Here is a 22,615-nt window from a genome sequence, read left to right on the forward strand (position 1 = left end):
ACAGCCTGGCACATAAATATAAAATATGTTTCATCATATTAGGGTATGTTTGTATTTGTAGTTAGTATTTATTTGGTATTTATTACAAATAATTTTAATTCAATAATATGTAAGTTTTCATGTAAGTGCTCGATTCTGAGTAATGTATTAATGTTTTGTATTTTGAGTAATGTATATATGTTTTATATTCAGAGTAATGTATTTATGTTTTGAGTGTCTATGAATGGATGGAAGATCTGAAATGACATTTTGGAATGCAACGCTTCAATTTTGACGTGTTATTTTTTTTAAACTTAAATTCTGCTTTGCCAAAAAGAACTCAAGCAATCAAGAAAAGCTGTAATAGACTTTGTTTGTTCAGACAGTATTCAGGGTCACTTATATGAAATATGACCCCTCTAAAGATGAGATGTATTAAATATGACATAATTAAAACTACTTTTATCAAAAGCCTATTTCGACCATCAGATGACAAAACTTGAACAAAAGACCCCCCCCCCACACCCAAAAGCAGACCTTAGTAATCAATTTTCTCTTCTCTCGACCCACGCCATCAGGTCGGATAATATCTAAACATACTGACGATTTCTGAAAGCCGTTGCTGTTTCGTTAGATGCTTGTGCCCTGAGGCGGTCAGAGTTAGACAGCTGCACTCCGCTAGCTGCTGCCCTGGCTGTGTAATGGCTTTATTGATTTCTAGTCCGGTGTCGCTGCCTTGCCTCGGTCATTATCGTCCCAGATTGCCTGGGTATCCTTCCGTACTCCTTGAGGGCCTATTGGGTGAGTACACAGTCATGTATCTACCGAACTATATGGCGCATACAAACACTTGCACAACACAATCCCCAAAGCAATACTACACCATTTCTAAAGGACATTGTGAGTAAAGGACCTGGAATCAAGTTGAACTCTCTTGGTAGGCTGCTTTTACTGACTGCAACGAGACATAGAATTGCGTGCTTTGACACGAGAAGTTTGGGTTCTTTAACACACTCTAGGAGAAAATGCTTATACTGTACAGAATGCAGAGCCACATGTTACAGTTGTTCCCGTTGTATTTTTAAGTAGGGTAACCACTGCACATCACACTTCAAATGCCATTTTGAACCTTCACTGTGACTGTTCAGGTCTGTTGATTTTGGCTTCAAGCCAATATGCAAAAGCATCACTTTTCCATGGCATGGCCAGGTCCTTCAAGAGGACGTGTCATAGCGAGCACCAGCGACTTTGCGTTGAATATGGGGTCGGAAGTATAGTATCTCGACAACAAAGGCTCTACAGTGAGGGGACAAGTGCTGCTGAATGGCACAGTCATTGTCCATTTGCTTCACTGCATGTCATCACAGCAGTTAGTTGCTGCAGAACACAAATACAACTACAAACCAAACAGAACCATCATTCCCGCCATTCTGTTTCAATTTATTTCCTCCCCGTTGAACCCCCTCTGCTCCTCCAGCCCCCGAAATCCTTCATCACTACCTTCACAATTTTATTATATCAGCAGGCTCTAAAAGAGCACCCTCGAATCGGTTGATCATAAATCAACAAGATGGAGTGTCAGGTGGAATGTTCTCGCATATATTTAGCCAGTGGCAGTGCTGTGACCTACCTAGCGCATTTATATTGTATATGGTTACATCACACATATGACTTCATGGAAATGCTGCTCTTTGTCGGGGTGTAGTTAAATGTACAATGCTCACACATGGGGACAGAACTTATAAACCTAATGGTTTCAGACTAAGCCATGCTAGGTCACCATTAACATAGAGCTCTTTGTCCAAGATATGAAGTAAGTTATCATTGAAAAAGTGACTGGAGGATGGGGGTGGGTTTGGGTGGAGTTATCCTTTAATTTAATCTGTCTCAAATCTGTGTGTGAGTGTTCTGCTCTGAGCCAGAAGCTGCTTAATATTCTCAGATACACCAACTACTCTAAACACGGGTAGAATAGAGGGAAGGCAGAGAAGCGGAAAGCCTTTATGCAGCCATGACAGCATAAGCCAATTGTCGCAGTATGTCACAGTTAGATCATTTGCCCCCCCCCACCCTCCAAACACACACCCATTTAAACTAAACAGAGCCCTTGCTCTTTTCCTCTTTTCTCCCTCTATCTCGCCAGTTTTTTTGTCCTTCTCTATTTCATTCCCCAAATAATTGGTGCTAATTTAAATACCTGTCTTTATATTTTACTGAGAATATATATACAGTATCTCACAAAAGTGAGTACACCCCTCACATTTTAGCAAATATTAGATTTGATCTTTTCATGTGACAACACTGAAGAAATGACACTTTGCTACAATGTAAAGTTGTGAGTGTACAGCTTGTATAACAGTGTAAATTTGCTGTCCCCTCAAAATAACTCAACACAAAGCCATTAATGTGTAAACCTGCTGGCAACAAAAGTGAGTACACCCCTAAGTGAAAATGTCCAAATTGGGCCGAATTAGCAATTTTCCCTCATGTGACTCGTTCTTGTTACAAGGACTCAGGTGGGAATGGGGAGTAGGTGTGTTAAATTTGGTTTTATCGCTCTCACACTCCCTCATACTGGTCACTGGAAGTTCAACATGGCACCTCATGGCAAAGAACTCGCTGAGGATCTGAAAAAAATAATTGTTACTCTACATAAAGATGGCCTAGGCTATAAGAAGATAGCAAAGACCCTGAAACTGAACTGCAGCACGTTGGCCAAGACCATACAGCGGTTTAACAGGACAGGTTCCACTCAGAACAGGCCTCGCCAAGGACAACCACAGAAGTTGAGTGCACATGCTCAGCGTGATATCCAGAGGTTGTCTTTGGGAAAGAGACGTATGAGTGCTACCAGCATTGCTGCAGAGGTTGAAGGGGTGGGGGTTCAGCCTGTCAGTGCTCAGACCATACGCCGCACACTGCGTCAAATTGGTCTGCATGGCTGTCATCCCAGAAGGAAGCCTCTTCTAAAGATGATGCACAAGAAAGCCTGCAAACAGTTTGCTGAATACAAGCAGACTAAGGACATGGATTACTGGAACCGTGTCCTGTGGTCTGATGAGAGCAAGATAAACTTATTTGGTTCAGATGGTGTCAAGCGTGTGTGGCGGCAACCAGGTGAGGAGTACAAAGACAAGTGTGTTTTTGCCTACAGTCAAGCATGGTGGTGGGAGTGTCATGGTCTGGGGCTGCATGAGTGCTGCCGGCATTGGGGAGCTACAGTTAATTATGGGAACCATGAATGCCAACATGTACTGTGACATACTGAAGCAGAGCATGATCCCCTCCCTTCAGAGACTGGGCCGCAGGACAGTGTTCCAACAGGATAACGATCCCAAACACACCACTGCCTTGTTAAAGAAGCTGAGGGTAAAGGTAGGGACTGGCCAAGCATGTCTCCAGACCTAAACCCTATTGAGCATCTGTTGGGCATCATCAAACACAAGTTGGAGGTGCACAAGGTCTCTAACATCCACCAGCTCTGTGATGTCGTCATGGAGGAGTGAAAGAGGACTCCACTGGCAACCTGTGAAGCTCTGGTGAACTCCATGCCCAAGAGGGTTAAGGCAGTGCTGGAAAATAATGGAGGCCACACAAAATATTGACACTTTTGTTGCCAGCAGTTTAGACATGAATGGCTGTGCGTAGAGTTATTTTGAGGGGACAGCAAATGTACACTGTTATACAAGCTGTACACTCACTACACTCACTAGTAAAGTGTCATTTCTTCAGTGTTGTTATATGAAAAGATATAATCAAATATTTACAAAAATGTGAGGGGTGTACTCACTTTTGTGAAATACTGTATATATAAATTCCATCTTGTTACAAGTTCATGTAACTATTAAACTAATAAAATAATCAAATGTGTATAATTAAAACATGCGGAAGTTGAAGAAACAACAGAAACAAAGGCGTTTACTATCAAATCACTTCTTTCCTGCTTCAGACAAACAGAGTTACTGAAAGTCACATCATGCAGGATTTATTGCTACAGGAATACAATTACAGAACAGACCCATACATTATGAATGTCCAAACCCACAAGCCGTCAAGCAGCAGATATTCATTAGAAAAAAGCACCAGTGGGAAGATAGCTTTTCCACAAGGCAGGGTGCATGTTGTTTTGATAATTAAACAACATCTCCTATTCCTAATTTTCAAAATCAAAAAATTATTAAATTCATCATTAATCTATTGACTGGGTGAGGTAGGCTGGATTGCTTGCTAACCACCAATATTGATAGATGACCAAAAATGACTAGATGCTTGGCAAAATGGGTGGAGTTACTTCCCGTCTGTTGGGCACTGTCCAGGGTTATGCTCGGATAGAACCAAAGTGTCACTGGACAACCCTGTCTCAGCCCCAAGGTTTTTACACTGCTATATTATTGTGCAGGGTGAGTAGGGTGTCTAATTTTCCTTGTGGCCGGTTCTGTTTAAACTTAGGAGGACATGTACCCTTGAACCATACCTCAGGACTACCAGGCCCGAATGACTAGTAGCTGTCCCTGTCCAAAGTCCTCCTGGTTGTGTTGCAGATCAAGATGCTGCCTGACGATTCTGGCTGCCACTCCTCTCACCCCGCCTGAATCGTCCAGTCCTTGTTCACCTGGTCAAGCAGCTGATTTGGATTATGTTTTACAGACTCTGGACACATCCCACATGCATTTATTAATTATTTCCATTTGTCCACTTAAAATCTTCACCCGGCACTGCCAGAAGAGGACTGGCCAACCCTAAGAGTCTGGTTCTTCTCTAGGTTTCTTCCTAAGTTCTGACCCTATTAAGGATTTTTGCTAGCCACTGTACATTAACCCTGTTGTTGCTTGCTCTTTGGGGTTTTGAGCAGGGTGTTTGTAAATGCACTTTGTGACAACTGCTGATGTTAAAATGGCTCTAGAGTAAAGTTTCTGCTGAAAGAGCAGTAGGTCAGATTTAAACATATACACGTAGAATGTTTGAGATTAGAGAATCAATTTGGTGGCATCGTAGAACATTCCTCTGTATAGAATTTTTCACCTGGAAAAATTGGACACTGCACGGCCAAGATGAGCGAATGTCACTCGCTTGCTCACCCGCCTGACTGACCGGCCGACCACCCAACTGTCCCTTCTTAAATAGCGTAGTGGTTAAGGAATTAGATTTCGTATGTTCGTATCTCCTCGCAGGCAAAGCGAAGTAGGTGTTATGATTTATTCCCTATAGACGAAAACTTTGCTGGCTAAAACCGTCAGTATGTACATTATAGTAACCCTTTAATAAAACAGTTTACGGTTATATTGCGACTGTTTCTGGTGGATTTTCAAAGTACGCATCCGTGCATGCATTTTGGGTCAGAATAGACAAACACATTTGCTGGCTACAAAATATATACACATATTGCAACTGTTTCTGGCATGGAAAAGTTCATCTTCAGTCTCGCTAGCAATTGCTCAATTCTTATGATTATTCCTAGGAAGTTAGTGGATACTGGTATGCCAATTACTGGCTAATAAGCTGTTAAAACATCCAGTGACAAAAGCAATACAGTCCACAGACGCTATGTTAGAGATGAACATAATAAGAAATGTTAGTCAGATTAACACAATCCTCAAAGGAGTCTAGCAACTGCTAAAACGTGTAGTGGCGTAGTGGTTAAGGACAGTGTTTCTCATGTGGAAGACATATGTTCAAATCTGTTGAGAGCAACGACATTTATTAATTATTTCCAGTGGATTCCACGATTCTCTTGTCTTTTTACTTGATGATAAGGTTAGTTATCGTCGCATTTATTGATAGTTACTGTATAAATGTCATTCACGAATGAAAGAAAAAAGTACTTTGTTATGCCATGAAAGAAAAAATATGTTCTTATGACATGAAATGAAATAGCTTTGGCAGACTCACTAGTAATTGCTGAATGCTTATGACTATTCCAGTAAGTTAGTAGATACCAGTAAAGCCTATTACTGGCTAATACGCTGTTAAAACGGCGGAGGTAAACTTATTAAGAAAAGTTAGTCAGTTTAACTGTATCAATGATTTGTACACGATAAACACAAAAGACTATACTGACAACCGCAAAGTGTTTAGTTCCGTGGTGTAGTGGTTAACGATACTGCATTTCATGTGGGCGACCCAGGTTTGTATCTCGAGAGGACAACACCTTTTATTGCGGGCCAGCTGAACTAGGCTTGCCTGGTTGCTGGTTTAATGCAGACTGAGATAGACATTTTAAAATGTGGATTTTGATGTGTTCTATCTGATCATAGAACTGGCGGATATTTGCCAACTGGCATTGGTACTTGGAAATACTGCTTTTGTCAAATGACATGAAAGATTTATTCGAGAAGACACACCAGTACTGGGGTTAGCATTGACAATACAAGTACATATGTTAAACTGAACTTCATACCAACTCTAAAATATGGTTTGATGTTTTGCTGTTATTGGTTCTAGGGCCCTAGTTAGGGTCAGATGACATCATGAGAAAATTCAGGGTTGAAACTTCCCAGGGGATCTTCCAGCAAGACAGTACCCCAAATGCACCAATAAATAGTTAATTTACAACAATTTCAACATATAGCTATGGCTATCTCAGTTCCTGGTCATCTTTTAAAATCTGTTTTTGAATTAAAGATTATCCATAATCCATAATAACAGAAAAAAAAATCAAGGATCTGGAAAGATTCTGTACAAAGGAATTTTATAAAATCCCTTCCAGTGTGTTCTCCAACTAATAAAACGTTATAAAATTGCTTGAAGTCATTTTTCTTGAAAGGGGAGGGTTTACTTGTTAAACAAAATTACACTCCATAAGCAATTCCGTTATTAGAACAAATCAGCATTTTCCCAATTAGTTGAGCATACTATATAGCTCAGTAATTGAATTATTTATTATATACAATTATTTATTTATTTACAGAATCAAGGGAGCCTATCACTAAGGCAGTGAATGTATAGCATTATGTTTGTTATTTCAGGATTATCATATAATATAGATATTCAATGATAATGGTAAATATAGGGTAATCAACCACGGCTTTAGGCAATGTCCTTAGATCTTTTCATGTTGTGAATACCTGCTGGCAGCTCATTTGGATTCTTCTAGAAGACTGATCATGTATTTCAACAGTAGAGACTGATAATGACCAGCAGCCAACTGCAACTGAATTGACCTGTTATTTTCTTTCGTACTGGCATTAAACCAGATTCTTCCATGAGTGTGCATGAGCCTGTGCCGACATGTGTCCGTGACGGTGCGTGTTCGTGTGCGGACGCGTGTGCTTGCCAAAGGCATTCCTTGTCTACGGTGTGTGTGTGTGTCGTCTGCAGTGCCACAAGACTGCCATACTGGGTATATAATGCCATCTGTCTGAGAAGAATGAGGCCACAAGGCTGAGCCCACCGCCGGCACGCATCCCCTCTCATCTCGTCATTCCAACGGTGCTCCTCTCACTGCCCTGTGTGAGACTGGATCCATGTGTAGAGAATACCTCTTTCTACTAAGACAATTAGGTTTGGTTAAACGCAGCACAAGGTTACGCAGTGCTCTGTGCAGGTCCATGTATTGATTACACATGGGAATTGAAAGCCGCAGCAATATAGCCAAAGCTCTGCAGGATTTGGAGGCAGCGGGCGGGAGGGAGCTCTGTCAAATCCCCTGATGCTTGATTAGCCTTGGATGACGAATAACACCTGCAATTTGGGGAGCGAGAGAGGGAAAGAGCTGACGTTCGCAGCAACCAAACAGGCAGACACCGGGAACATGGGACGGAGGAGGCTTGTGCACGAGATAAAGCGGGGGAGACGGGGGGAGGGGGAAGGAAAGTGAGGGAGGGCGGAGAAAGGGGAGAGAGAAAGAGAGAGAGCAGAAAGCGGGGATTCTGATGTGAGGAGCAGAAGAGCTGGCAGTGTTGACGACGCATCCAGACAGAACGGGGTTGCAGAAGGGCACCCGCTGCCAACGCCGCCGCCGCCGCGATCACACTCCGCTCGACACCATGACAACCGCGGCAAAAGCACGGCGAGCCCCCGGCCCCGCAGCTACACCAATCAGGGGGGAGTGAGCGGAGCGCGGCAAGCTGTGTGGGGGGAGAGAAGCGTAGAGCAGGGTAACAGAGCGGACCACTTCAGCACAGAGAGAAGGATCCAGAGAAAACCTCCTGGATAATAAGCTGGGCTGTTGTTTCCCCCCCCCCCTAAGTAAAGAGGAGTATTGGCATGGAGACACTGACGCTGATCTCTGATCCTGATTAGGCTTTCCTGCCCCATGATGGGTGCCGAGAGCCTTTTCTTGGACCCAAAGTCACTGACCATGAATATTGGATAATACACCGATCGACTGGAACAAGACCGCTCTAATCACTATTCCAAAAACAACCTAGATGTAATCACAGTGGCGGGTAAAAAACACAAAAGAAAAAGACAATGTAGAAGAGAATGTAGAAAATCTGCATCAGGTAAGTTTTCCGTAAGATTTGTCAATCCTAGTAAACACTGGATCTCCATAATCAAACTAGGGACGGGACTCCAGGGTGGATGGTAGGATCGTTTTTTTCCTTTTCTATTTCTAACACGCTTGAGTTGGCGTGCATATTACATATGCAGGAGGTCAATGAAACGTTTTAAACCAAATGCATTTGTGCAGAAAATACAAGCCAGATTGCGTTGGAGGAAAAATGGGTTACCGTTGTAGTTATAATGCAGTGTCTCTGTGGGAATCCTCTGAGTTTTCAGTACATCCATAACTGCTGAGATACAAGGGCCGTCATCAATGCAAATTGACCAGTAAACCTCTCTTAAACCAGCCTGTAGTTCCTCTCATTTTAAAAACACTACAGGATGCTAAACGGGTCTTTTATGCATGTTTTTAGGCAGGCTTTGGCAAATTGTGCTTTTTTTCAAACAGGGACGGAGCACTTGGCCTGCCCTCGACCTTTTCAAAGGCCAGAACACAATTAAACAGCGCCGGTCTGTGACTGAGCGTTTGGATGTGAAGATTATTAACCCACTAATGAATCTCCTTACCTTACCCCCGTATGACTTGTTAAAGGCCAAAAATGAACCACAGAAATGTACTGCAGAGGAATAGAAAATGGATAGAGATGGACAGACATGAAGAGCAATGTTCCTTATTTTCAAATCATATAATCAATCAAACTAGGAGCTGTGCTACGGTGCCATCATGCTGCTGATCTACCACTGCGCAGCACAGAACAAATGATCACACATCATGTTTTTTTTTCTTCCTCCCCTCTCCACCTCCTCTTCCTGCCATCCAATCAGTAGACACAATGTTTAAAGTTCTAAGGACGGATCAGGTATATCGGGTTCGGTAATACGTGAAACTGTTTTTATCGATGTCAGATGCTTTGTTTTGTCTATTCAATTCCTTAATGTGTATTGTCAGGACCAGACTCAGAAGGGATAATTGCAACGTGCTGCAATGTACACAAACCATGGAATCTTTCGGGTGATTTCACAGGAAATTCACCAACACACATACACAATATGCACAAACGCACGCAGGCATAGGGAGTCGCATGCGTAGCTCGCTGAGGATTATTTTTGGCGCCTATCGCTCCTCATACACATAGCACACAGAACCACGCACTGACAGACACAGTTGTATTTCAGTATGGATCATGAAAAGACTAATGTGTCAACATCTGTTACCCATCCAGAGACATAAAGTGCTTCTGTGTTGTATTGTGCAGTTTAACGTTCCAATTCTAGTCTCTCTATCCATCTGTGCTCCTCAGGGGTGCTTTGAAGTCACACCTGTGGTTCCACACCTGAGACCGTTGAACTAAACCCACTATGAATCTACCCTCAAAACAAGCCATGTGCTAAAAATCAACGATGCGCTGTTATGAGTTCTTTATTGTGTTAACGGTAGGTAGTTGGAACACCATTCAGGCATCTTTAGCATTTCTAAGATACAATCCTCAGTCATACTTCACTGTCCGTGTTGCATGCACCACACAGAGTTCTGTGGATGGAAAATAAACCCAATACTAGGTGACAATTAGAGAGGTAAGTACTTAGAAAAACTCATCTCTCTGAGGGGGAGTACTAGTGTAAAAATTAGAGTAACTGTTGACAGCTCTGAACAGAATCTGACTAAAGACCACGGCCATCTTTGTCAGACAGTTGACAGGCTGTGTGAAACCGCATCCCTGGGGTAGGAATTGTGGACGAGTCACACATAGCCGAGCGGGAGATTACCATTTTGCACGGTGCTGCTGGTGGATTCCTCTTCCTCTCCATCCTCTCTCTCTCTCTCTCTCTCTCTTTCTGTTCCCCATCTACCATCAAGTCTTAGCTATAGTGAACAAGCATCTTCCTATTAATTAAAATGTATTCTGCGTGGAAGTCTTTCAGCGCCTGCTTCAGAATTAACAGCAGTCAGTGTCGGTGCACATCTTCACATCTGCAACACATATGCAAACACAAACACTTGCAGTGGATCGCTAATGACAACCTACTAGGGGAGTAACAACTGATTTACAGTGACAATTCTATTTTCCTTAGCCTCTAACCCTGAATTAAACCTAAACTTAATCCTAACTCCTAACCCTAAACTGAACCCTTAGTCCTAACTGTATAACTTGAACCCTATTCCACTCTAGATCTTGACCTAACCCTAACACAAACATTTCCTTTCTTAAAATGAGGACCAGAGAAAAGATCCTAACTCGTCAGTTTTTAATAGGACTTTTGAACAAACCTAGTTCTAACTGGTAATTCATTACAAGTATACGCGCACACAAACATAGTGAAATGGTTGCTAGACTTCTGCACATGCTCCTTAATTTGGACAGCTATGTTGTTCTCTGTAAATTGATAATCTAGGAAAAATAATGGTGAATAACTTAACTTTAGGTTGACAACATGAGGATAGTTGAATCTTGTTGGCCTGCTGAAATGTATTATATTACTTGGTCTGATGCTCTACACAATCACGTGAAAGCATATAGGACTCACTTGAGCCTGGATGGACACAAACCAATTACTCAAAGTAATGTCATTTCGATGTTTGGACAGTCATTGTCATTCTTAATGCACTCTCGGGACACAGTCATCGACAACAGATCCCTTTTTTTCTTAGACTCATAGTTCTCTCCACGGTAATCTAGTTTTCATTTACTTTAAAATGAATTTAAAAATCAACAAGTCATGTTGTTGGATAAAAAACACATTTCAATTTTTGCTAATACAATATGTTGGTTGAAATAATGTGGAAATGTGTTGATTCAAAAAAAATTGCCTGGTGAAAGATAATCTTGTAAAACCTCATAGAACTCTCTTGATCTCAAAAGCTCAAATTCTAGTTTGGTCTGTATGAGCTTTTTAAAGATGTTTAAGTCTGGTGACTGGGTTGGTCATTGCAAAAGCTTGATTTTATGGTAAGTTATTTTTGTTTGCCTTTTTAGCAATGTGTTGGACCATTATTCTGTTGGAAGATACAACAAAAACCCAGTCATAGCCTCCCAAGAATCTCCTGGTACATGACAGTGTCCATGATACCATGTATGATTACCAGGTTCCATGGGCTTTTGGAAGTTAAACAGCAACACGAAATCACATATCCAGCACTTTACAGTAGGGATTTGGTTAATTTCTGCATGACCATCCCTTTTTGAAGACAATTCCACATCTGGTGTTTGTAGTCTAAAAGCTCTATCATTATTACAGTTCCAATGATGTTTAGAAAACTCCTGGGGCATATCTTTGTCTTGATGAGTGCAGAGGCTTTCTCCTGGCAGGATGCCCAACTAGATGGTGGGTACAGAAATATTGAAGTGTTTGTGATCCCAAGATTCAACCAATTTGACTTCGATTAATGTTTAGTCACTCATGTTTTGAGTGCAACACTAAGTATTTCTGGAGGGCTCTATACATTTTGTCATTGTTTTTAACATTTTTTAACTTTATGTTCACTCTGGTTGGTTTGGCTTAGCTTCTGTGAATTATCCTGAATTATACAGTATAGTTCAGTCGTGTAGTTTGAGAGGCCACAGCAGATCTATTCACACCTCTGTGAACTTCCTTACTCTTGCTATGACAATCTTATCTGTAGGTTAGAGCTGCACCTAGGTCTGTTTTATCTTTACTCCTTGGGCTCATGTCACAATTGAAATTATATCTTGTGAAATCTAGTGAAAATAGTGCTGCATGAAAAGAAAATCAAACCTCACTAATTACTGCACACTGTGCTAGATTTCCAATCAACCTCTTAACCAAACACTCCGGAACAGTGGAAGACACTCCAGCATTCAGCAGTTGGGTTCACAGCAGCTGATATCAAAAGCGCTAGCTGTCCATTGACAGAAATGAGCCAAACTGAAACTCTTCAAAATTCATCCTGTGTGGGCATTGCCAGGGGCTCTGTTCTCCTCCCTGTCTCCCCAGGCTAGACTAAGAGGTAAAAATACTGCCAAGTTCTGACCTTAAATATGCGTGTTGGTTTCAGTGGCAGTATATGACTCTCAGGCAAGCTAATTAATGAATTATTCTCTTGCAGGGTGTGGTGAAAACAATGACATCTGACTGGCACACCATCAGAGAAGTGAATAATCCGCAGATACCGCCTCAGACTACGTGGCACTTTACATCCATGTTTCTTTGCTCCTCCGTTTTCAAATGACTCCACATTTAGTTCTTAAGTCACACAGCACTGCCCACATAGAGAGCTGAGCCCCATCGATCAGAGTGGAACAGTGAATGTACAAGCAGGCAGGAAAATTCCACAGCAGCTCACAAGACCTCAGAAGTATACTGAATCAGTGGTATTAACCATGACATTACAGAGCACCCACAGGTTTGGACGCCCACAGCTTGTTCCGTAACAGATCCCATATCTTAATATGATCATCTGGTTCTAGCAAGATCTTTCCTGAACAGCAGAAAATTCAAAATTTGTAGTGTGTCCAAGATTTTAAAATGAAAAAAATTATCCCCCTACCAAAAATACATCCATTTATTATAACCCACATAACGGTTCACATTTCCAGCTGCTGCAGGGTTCCTTCCCCTGCTGTGTGAAACAGGTTCAAATTAAGATATGGGATGGGTGCGATTCATTATTTTCTCTTCACACACCCTGCACAGCAAATAGAATAGCCTGGAAAAAAGTCATTTTTCGGTACTGTGTTCTCTTTGTACAGAAATACAGCCTTCAGCGATTAAATACAGTTCACGTATTTGAAGCAGCACTTCCCTCATTGTTGTTGTTTGTTGAAATGCACATGCAAAGGAATTAGCAAAAAATACTATCCTAAAAAAAACATTGTGGGCTATTTGTCTTGTGGTAAATGGAGTGTGGTGTAGATGAGTGGTCTGTGCATCAGCTGGCATGGTAATGAGAATCTGTGCACACGGTCAGGCATGTTCAATATTGTCACCCATCACATTAGCACACAAGTCACTCCACTAATTGCATACTTCAACATGTAGACACAATCCTCCTTGAAGATGTACATGACATAGTTATGCTATGAAAGGAGCAATATGCTGTAAGATGACAATATATATAAAAAAATGTGTTAACTTAATGGTGACAAACAATTATCTAATGCCATCAACCCTGTTAATGAAGCAGAAGATAAATTACTGTAAATAATACCAGTAATCATCTAGATTTTTCCCAGGAACAAAACATTGTTTCTCAGACTACTCACAAGGCTCAGGACGACTTAATCCAACACAAATGCAGTTTGCGTTTTGTCAAAATAATAACACAGCACTGTTAGTTTGCTCTTGGTGGATTTTGAATGTGTGTGAGCGATACTGTAACTCTGTATCAATTTAATAGAAAAATGCTGAATCAACCATGGACCTGTGACCCCAGAATTCCCTCCAGAGATATAAATATGTTGTTTATAGGTAACAGCTCTAGAATTAATATCTGTCGATGGGTAACAATCGACATCATGTGCTTTGCAGTTCATAATTTATACGGGATGTTAATTGACATTGTAAAGGGGGTAATTGTTTTGAGTGGTTTTAGTCCTCTCCATTAGACCGACAGATTGGGGATGTGTGCTAAAGCTGAGAAGACAGTTGGCTTTGGCTGAATTCACCCGCATTTAATGCCAATTAGTGCTCACATTGAAAAATGCTGCAGTCTGTGCAGTGCAGCCCCCAGATCTGTTGAGATAGATAACAGCATGAGCGTTTGAACACACTAACAGCCGTGTTACACTGATGGTATCAATCATTACCATGAATGCTTAGTATTTGATATGATAGCTGCATTCAATACAAATCCAGTTCTGGGTGAGCTACTTTGGAATAATAGTTTCCCAAGCTACTAATTATTTCACAGTTAAAAAAGTTTAACTAAAGCTACCCATAGGAAAATAGTCTTGATTTTAATTTCATTAAAACTACCACTGAGCTACTGCAAAACTGAATCAAATTACCATTTCAAATAACCCAATGAAAAAGTATTTTAGCTCCAAATTTTCTAAATTTGTGTATACAGTTCCCCTCCACTAATATGGGCACCTTTGGTAAAAATGAGCAAAACGGGCTGTGAAAATGTTTTTATTATGTAATTTATCTTTCATTCAAAATATTAACAAATATTGAACCCTTAATAAAAGTATATATTTTTAAAGGAACCAGGCAAGCCTAGTTCAGCCAAACCGCAATTAGAAGTGATGAATTATTTTGCCCTGGATTCAAACCTGGGTATCCCACACGAGAAGCTGCGTCTTTAACAACTACGCCACGGAACTACACGTTTGCCGAGTGTCGGTACAGCATCTCGACAATAGCTCATAATGTCACACCTTACGCCAAGTTTGAATACTTTGCTAGACACCATTAAGCATTGTGCTAAACTGACTAACGTTTCTTATTAAGTTTACCTCCACCACAAATAGCATCTATGAACTGTATGGCTTTTGTCACTGGCCATTTTAACAACTTATTAGCCAGTAAAAGGCTTACGAGTATCTACTAACTTACTACTTGGAATAGTCAAAATAATTAAGCAATTGCTAATGAGACTGAAGATGAAATTTACACTACCAAAGCTATTTCACTTTATGGCACAACAACGTTCATTTTTCTTTCATTCGTGAATGACAATGATACAATTACTATCAATATACAGTGGGGCAAAAAAGTATTTAGTCAGCCACCAATTGTGCAAGTTCTCCCACTTAAAAAGATTAGAGAGGCCTGTAATTTTCATCATAGGTACACTTCAACTATGAGAGACAAAATGAGAAAAATAATCCAGAAAATCACATTGAATTTATTGGTAAATTATGGTGGAAAATAAGTTTTTGGTCAATAACAAAAGTGAATATCAATACTTTGTTATATACCCTTTGTTGGCAATGACAGAGGTCAAGTGTTTTCTGTAAGTCTTCACAAGGTTTTCAGACACTGTTGCTGGTATTATGGCCCATTCCTCCATGCAGATCTCCTCTAGAGCAGTGATGTTTTGGGGCTGTCGCTGGGCAACACAGACTTTCAACTCCCTCCAAAGATTTTCTATGGGGTTGAGATCTGGTGACTGGCTAGGCCACTCCGGGACCTTGAAATGCTTCTTAAGAAGCCACTCCTTCATTGCCGGGTGGTGTGTTTGGGATCATTGTCATGCTGAAAGACCCAGCCATGTTTCATCCTCAATGCCCTTGCTGATGGAAGGAGGTTTCCACTCAAAATCTCACGATACATGGCCCCATTCATTCTTTCCTTTACACGGATCAGTCGTCCTGGTCCCTTTGCAGAAAAACAGCCCCAAAGCATGATGTTTCCACCCCCATGCTTCACAGTAGGTATGGTGTTTTTTGGATGCAACTCAGCATTCTTTCTCCTCCAAACACGACCAGTTGAGTTTTTTCCAAAAAGTTCTATTTTGGTTTCATCTGACCATATGACATTCTCCCAATCCTCTTCTGGACCATCCAAATGCTCTCTGGCAAACCTCAGACGGGCCTGGACATTAAGCAGTGGGGACATGTCTGGCACTGCAGGATTTGAGTCCCTGGCGGCGTAGTGTGTTACTGATGGTACCCTTTGTTACTTTGGTCCCAGCTCTCTGCAGGTCATTCACTCGGTCCCCCCGTGTGGTTCTGGGATTTTTGCTCACCGTTTTTATGATCATTTTGACCCCACAAGGTGAGATCTTGCGTGGAGCCACGGATCGAGGGAGATTATCAGTGGTCTTGTATGTCTTCCATTTTCTTATAATTGCTCCCACAGTTGATTTCTTCACACCAAGCTGCTTACCTATTGCAGATTCAGTCTTCCCAGCCTGGTGTAGGTCTACAATTTTGTTTCTGGTGTCCTTTGACAGCTCTTTGGTCTTGGCCATAGTGGAGTTTGGAGTGTGACTGTTTGAGGTTGTGGACAGGTGTCTTTTATACTGATAACAAGTTCAAACAGGTGCCATTAATACAGGTAACGAGTGGAGGACAGAGGAGCCTCTTAAAGAAGAAGTTACAGGTCTGTGAGAGCCATATCTTGCTTGTTTGTAGGTGACTAAATACTTATTTTACAGAGGAATTTACCAATATCCTACAATGTGATTTTCTCGATTTCTTTTTTCATTTTGTCTCTCATAGTTGAAGTGTACCTATGATGAAAATGACAGGCCTCTCATCTTTTTAAGTGGGAGAACTTGCACAATTGGGGGCTGACTAAATAATTTTTTGCCGCACTGTAGGTGATGAAGACTGAAAAACACGTCAAGTGAAAAGATGAGAGAATTGTGGAAACCCCTACTCTTGTGATCTAGCGTATATTACCCCGTATATTACAGTAGAGCAACTGACTCATAGCCATTTCCTGATTTGTGCAGCTGAACAACCTTCTGTTGCACATCATTACTGTATTCTCTGGTGATGAACCACTATGGGAATTTGGCATGTGTCACCGCATATTTATACCCCAGTGAAACGAGAAGTCATAGCTTGCCACTTAACTGTAAAATAATGGGAATGGGAAAATACTTCAGATTTTATTCATAATAATGTCTAGGGGTGCCAATAATTATGACATGTTTTGGAGAAGAATATTTAATTTCCTTTTTTATATTTGTTCTTGTATTAAAGGTTAGATTTTTTGAATGTAAAAGCAAAAAGTTAAACAATAAATACTTTTTTCACAGCAGTTTTGCTCGTATTTACTAAGGCTGCCAATGTTAGTGGAGGGAACTGTATTTGTCACAACGTTCTCAGATCATCTACCAAAAATTTAAGTGTTTCCTGAGTGAACAAAGGACCCAGTATGTGTATTTTTTTTATTTTTTTTATTGATTTAACAAAATAAGTTTTGTAACAGGCCATTTCAAATAGTTTTATGTAGCCTTGCACTGATGAGCAAAAACATTATGACCACCTGCCTAATATGTTGTTGGTCCTCCATATGCCCCCAAACAGTGCCAACCCGCCGAGGCATGGACCCCTGAAGATGCCCTGTGGTATCTGGCACCAAAACATTAGCAGCAGATCCATCAAGTCCTGTAAGTTATGAGGTAGAGCCACCATGGATCAGACTTGTTAGTCCAGCACATCCCACAGATGTTCAATCGCATCGAGATCTGGGGAATTTGGAGGTCATGGCAACACCTTGAACAATGTGTGTGGTGTGGCAGGGCGCATTATCCTGCTGAAAAAGACCACTGCCATCAGGGAATACCATTGCAATGAAGGAGTGTACCTGGTCTGCAATGAAAGAGTGTACCTGGTCTGCAACGATGTTTAGGTAGGTGGCACATGTCAAATTGACATCCACATGAATGCCCAGAGTTTTCCAGCAGCGTCACACTCCCTCCACTGGCATGTTGTCTTTTCACAATTCATCCTGGTGCCATCACATCCCAATGTAAATGGCACACGTGATGAAAAAGAAAACAGGACTTAAAGTACAGTTCCAACACTTGTGTGCCCATTTTAGGAGCTTTCGGTACAGGGGTCATCATGGTCACTAACTTGTCTGCGGTTATGAAGCAGGGTGCAATGCACTGTGTTGTGACATAACCATCATTAAAATGTTCTGTGACTTGTGCTACGGTAGACCTTCTGTCGATTTGGACCAGACATGATAGCTTTCGTTGTCTTCGCGCATCGACGAGCATTAGGCGCCCAATACCCTGTCAACGGTTTGTCCCTCCTCAGACCACTGTCGGTTGTTACTCACCAGTGGTGACCAGGAGCATCCCACAAGCCTTGCCATTTCAGAGATGATCTGACCCAGTTGTCTGGCTATAACAATTTGGCACTTGTCAAAGTCGCTCAGGTCTTTACTCCTATCCATTTCCCCTGCATCCAACACGTTGACTAGAAGAACTGATTGTTTGCTTACCATCTAATCTATGCAGATCTTGACGTGTGCCCTTGTTAGATGATCACGTTATTCCCTTCAACTGTAAGTGGTCATGTTTTCTCTTGTCATCAATACCGGTATATCGCGACAACCGTAGTCTGAAAGCATTACAAGCATTTTATGCTTTATTTGATAGAAACTACGCTTTATTTGATAGAAAATTTGAAAGGTAGAGAGGGATTTTGCTGAAAGAGCAGTGAGTTGGATTCAAAACCTTGCGCGGCAATACATGTACCAGAGGCAGCATACACTGCTGTACAACCCCAGGCACAAACTTTTTGGCATACCCTACTCAATGGGCAGGCCAAACCAAATTCAGACGTTATGGCAGGATCTGAAACAAGCAGTTCATTCTCAATAACCTATATGTTCCTGAGTTAAAGCATGAATGTAAGATTGGCCCAAAACATCTTCCACTGATGTGAGACTGACCAACAACTAAAGGTGATGATTTTGGCAAAGCCATTGTGCACAACCAGCTATTGAGTGTAAAAGAGTAATTGGATGTTAGAAAACATTCCTTTATTTAAACATTCTAACAACTGGGCTGCCGCAGTGGCTAATAAGGAGACATTTCTACTACTTTAAATACAGCTGACAGCAAACAATCAAATGAGATCAAAGGTGTCTCAGTTGTATCGATTAAATCAATGGTAGGTTCAACTACTGCTTGAAATCATCAGGGGCTAATGAGCTGGGCCTAGGGGTGGACATACAATAACGTTCAAAAGTTTGGGGTCACTTAGAAATGTCCTTATTTTAAATGAAAACAAACATGAAATGAGTTTGAATAGGAAATATAGCTAAATGAATGGGAAATATAGTCATTGACAAAATTATTGCGTCCTTCAAACTTTGCTTTTGTCAAAGAATCCTCCATTTGCAGCAATGACAGCCTTGAGGACCATTGGCATTCTAGTTGTCAATTTGTTGAGGTAAAGAGATTTCACCCCATGCTTCCTGAAGCACCACCCACAAGTTTGATTGGCATGTCTCACGTATCATACAGTCAAGCTGCTCCCACAACAGCTCAGAAAGGATTGAGATCCGGTGACTTCATTATAGACAGAATACCAGCTGACTGCTTCTTTCCTAAATAGTTCTTGCATAATTTGGAGCTGTGCTTCAGGTCATTGTCCTGTCATAGGAATAAATCAGTTCCAAACAAGCACCATCCACAGGGTATGGCATTGCATTGCAAAATGGAGATTTCCTTCTCCAAGATCCTTTTTACCCTGTTCAAATCTCCCACTTTACCACCAGCAAAGTACCCCCAGACCTTCACATTGCCTCCACCATGCTTGACAGATGGTGTCAAGCACTCCTCCGGCATCTTTTCATTTGGTCTGCGTCTCAGCAATGTTCTTTTTGGTGATCCAATCATCTCAAACTTAGATTTGTCTGTTTATAAAACTTTTTCCAATCTTCCTCTGTCCAATGTCTGTGTTCTTTTGCCCATCTTAATCTTTTTATTGGCCAGTCTGAGATATTGGTCAGTCAGGCTTTTTCTTTGCAACTCTGCCTATAATGACTCTGCCTAGAAGGCCAGAGTTGCAAAGAAAAAGGAGTTGTCGCCTCTTCACTGTTGACATTGAAACTGGTGTTTTGTGGGTACTATTGAAAAGAGCTGCCAGTTGAGGACTTGAGGCATCTGTTTCTCACACTAGACAATCAATCTAATGCAATTGTCATCTTGTGCAGTTGTGCACTGGGTCCTCCCACTCTTTATATTCTTGATGCTCCAGATAATCAACTACTCTAAAGAAGGCCTGTTTTAATGCATCTTTAATCAGCACAACAGTTCAGCTGTGCTAACAATTGTAAAAGGGTTTTCTAATGACAAATTAGCCTTTTAAAATTATAAACATGGATTAGTAAACCCAACGTGCCATTGAAACACAGGACGGATGGTTGCTAATGATGGACCTCTGTACACCTATGTAGATAGACCATTAGAAAAACCAGCCGTTTCAAGCTACAATTACAACATTAACAATGTCATCATAACAATTTTATGTTATTTTAATGGACAAAAAAATTACTTCTCTTTCGAAAACAAGGACATTTCTAAGTGACCCCAATCTTTTGAACAGTAGTGTATCTAGCATTTGGTTTCGGACAATCCATTTGCTGTGTTTGTTAAATCTAAGTGATCTGAGCAGGACCTCAGTGCCTTGCCAAGGTCACCATCCCCAGGAGATTAAGCTCCCTCCAGAAGCACTCAAACCAGCCCTCCAAACACTGCAGGAAAAATACATTTGGAGAGGGTTTTGTCGCCTGTGACTCAGCTAGGAGTGGACCCATCTCTCCCGCAGAGCCTCAGAAGCTGAGGGCTCACTCATGCAAAGACCAGGCTGACGGAAAAGCAAGCACCATCCTCAAGTCAGTTTCTCTTCATCACCCCCTCGACACCCCGTCTCCGACTCCCCTCTCATTTATGGTTTGGAGAAGTATATTTGGCAGGGTAACAGCACAGTGCACTACCCCCAGGCCCCAGCCTCCCACCTCCTATACCCCCACTCCATGCAGTTCAATGAATATGGATGTCTCCCTGGTTGTGTGTGAGCAGAGCCCCAGAGAGAGAAAGCCTTTTTGGGGGCTGTGTGGGACCACAGAGCTGGCATTGGCAGTGTTGGTAATGAGGACCAGAGGTGTGGTTGTGGGATGGCAGAGGGGCCCCCTCCATGATCAGCCACCTCAAGGCACCTTCACCTCTGCTGTCAATTTCAGGTGGAAAAGAATCCCTCTGCTTTCAGTGATCAAACAAAGCACAGTCAAACGTACTCCATTTCTGCTGTTAAGAGCAACATCAAAGGAGAAGGCAAACAAAGCCACAGTATTAACATGGTCCCAACAGCCTGGCTAAAACACAGGTGAAACCCTCTATTGTCAAGAGAATCAAGTAGATGTCCAAGGGAGTTAACAACATGTCTCCCAGTACTGTTGATTTGGCAAACCTGCACCATTAAAATACCCAGTATCACCTAGCCAACCATGTAATTTGTGAAGAACCAAACTGTAATCCATGCTGTTTTTGTTTTGACACAGATTCCAATCACCCACGTAGGCCGTGAGCGACGCCAAACGTGTGAGCACAATGAATCCCATGGCCCAGCTGTACTACAAGAAGGCGAGCTACTCGCCGTACCGTGACCGCATCCCACTCCAGATAGTGCGGGCGGAGGCAGAGCTCTCGGCGGAGGAGCGGGCGTACCTGACGGCAGTGGAGAAGGGCGACTATGCCGGGGTGAAGCTAGCCCTGCAGGAGGCCGAGATCTACTACAACATCAACGTGAACTGCCTGGACCCGCTCGGGCGCAGTGCGCTGCTCATTGCCATCGAAAACGAGAACCTCGAAGTGATGGAATTGCTGCTCAACCATGGCGTGCACGTGGGGGATGCTCTGCTTTACGCAATCCGCAAGGAGGTGGTGGGTGCCGTGGAGTTGCTCCTGTCCCACCGCAAGCCCAGCGGAGAGAAGCAGGTCAGTGGAGGGTCTAAGGAGAAGTGGAGGCACATTTGAGCTAGCAAGGTTTAAGTATAAACCTGATACACATATTGTATATGCCACCTTGTTACAGGTTAGACAAGTTACGTACATACAAGAACAATAGTCACGGACAGACTTTCTTGTTGGCAGCAACCATGGCTGTCGATGCCTCAGGGTGTGGTCATAATGTACTCACAAAAAATGTAGTTATTTTGCCCACAGACGCCCTTGTACCGCAAGCAAAAATCCTAATTCTCCCAACTGACTGTCACACGGGGCAGGGTTTTATACACTGTAAGCGTTTCACTTTAACAGATTTTTTTTTATGAAGTCAAGTATGACTGTAGGGGCAAATTTCGCTTAATGTGTAATTTATCTGTTGAGTATATGTTGTCTGTCTAGGGATATTTTAATTTGTTGGTACACAACAGGGCACTGTTTGAGAGGGTCATAGGTCACTGGTGACATGTATATTAGATAACAGAGGTGACCAGGACATTACCGCTGTAACTTTCATGTAAAAAACCTTTCTATTTGTAACCATTTTGGGGGATTTTTAATTGTAAAGAAATTAACTTAAAATCATTTTTAGAAGCCCTGCAGAAGAGTCTGTATATGAAAATATCCTCAACGAGACTTAGTTTCCTTGGATATTGATATTGTTTTCAACATCAGTGCAAGTGGTACTGTAACTCCATTACCAAAGTAACTCTTGATGGACCTCTGAAAAGTGGCAGTTTGTGTCTCAATTGAGAAAAATACGACATTACTTCTTATTAGTAATACATGTATCATTTGATAAAAGATTACACA

At 41.8% G+C, this 22,615-nt stretch overlaps 1 protein-coding gene across 2 annotated transcripts in view; it reads left to right on the forward strand.

Annotated features, from left to right (window-relative positions):
- Window positions 1-735: 735 nt before the first annotated feature.
- Window positions 736-22,615, forward strand: part of LOC105024647 (short transient receptor potential channel 5) — a 53,011-nt gene continuing 31,131 nt past the window's right edge. The window contains exons 1-2 of one of the 2 annotated variants that reach the window (XM_020047826.2): window positions 736-780; window positions 21,361-21,796. In XM_020047826.2, the coding sequence (XP_019903385.2) occupies window positions 21,410-21,796 (387 nt within the window). In that variant the 5' untranslated portion in view covers window positions 736-780; window positions 21,361-21,409. Of the gene's footprint in view, window positions 781-7,837; window positions 8,424-21,360; window positions 21,797-22,615 lie in introns of those variants that run through there. The other variant, XM_010894716.4, reaches the window with a different exon arrangement.

The sequence above is a fragment of the Esox lucius genome, chromosome 7, assembly GCF_011004845.1.
Source record: "Esox lucius isolate fEsoLuc1 chromosome 7, fEsoLuc1.pri, whole genome shotgun sequence".
Taxonomy (NCBI): Eukaryota; Metazoa; Chordata; class Actinopteri; order Esociformes; family Esocidae; genus Esox; species Esox lucius.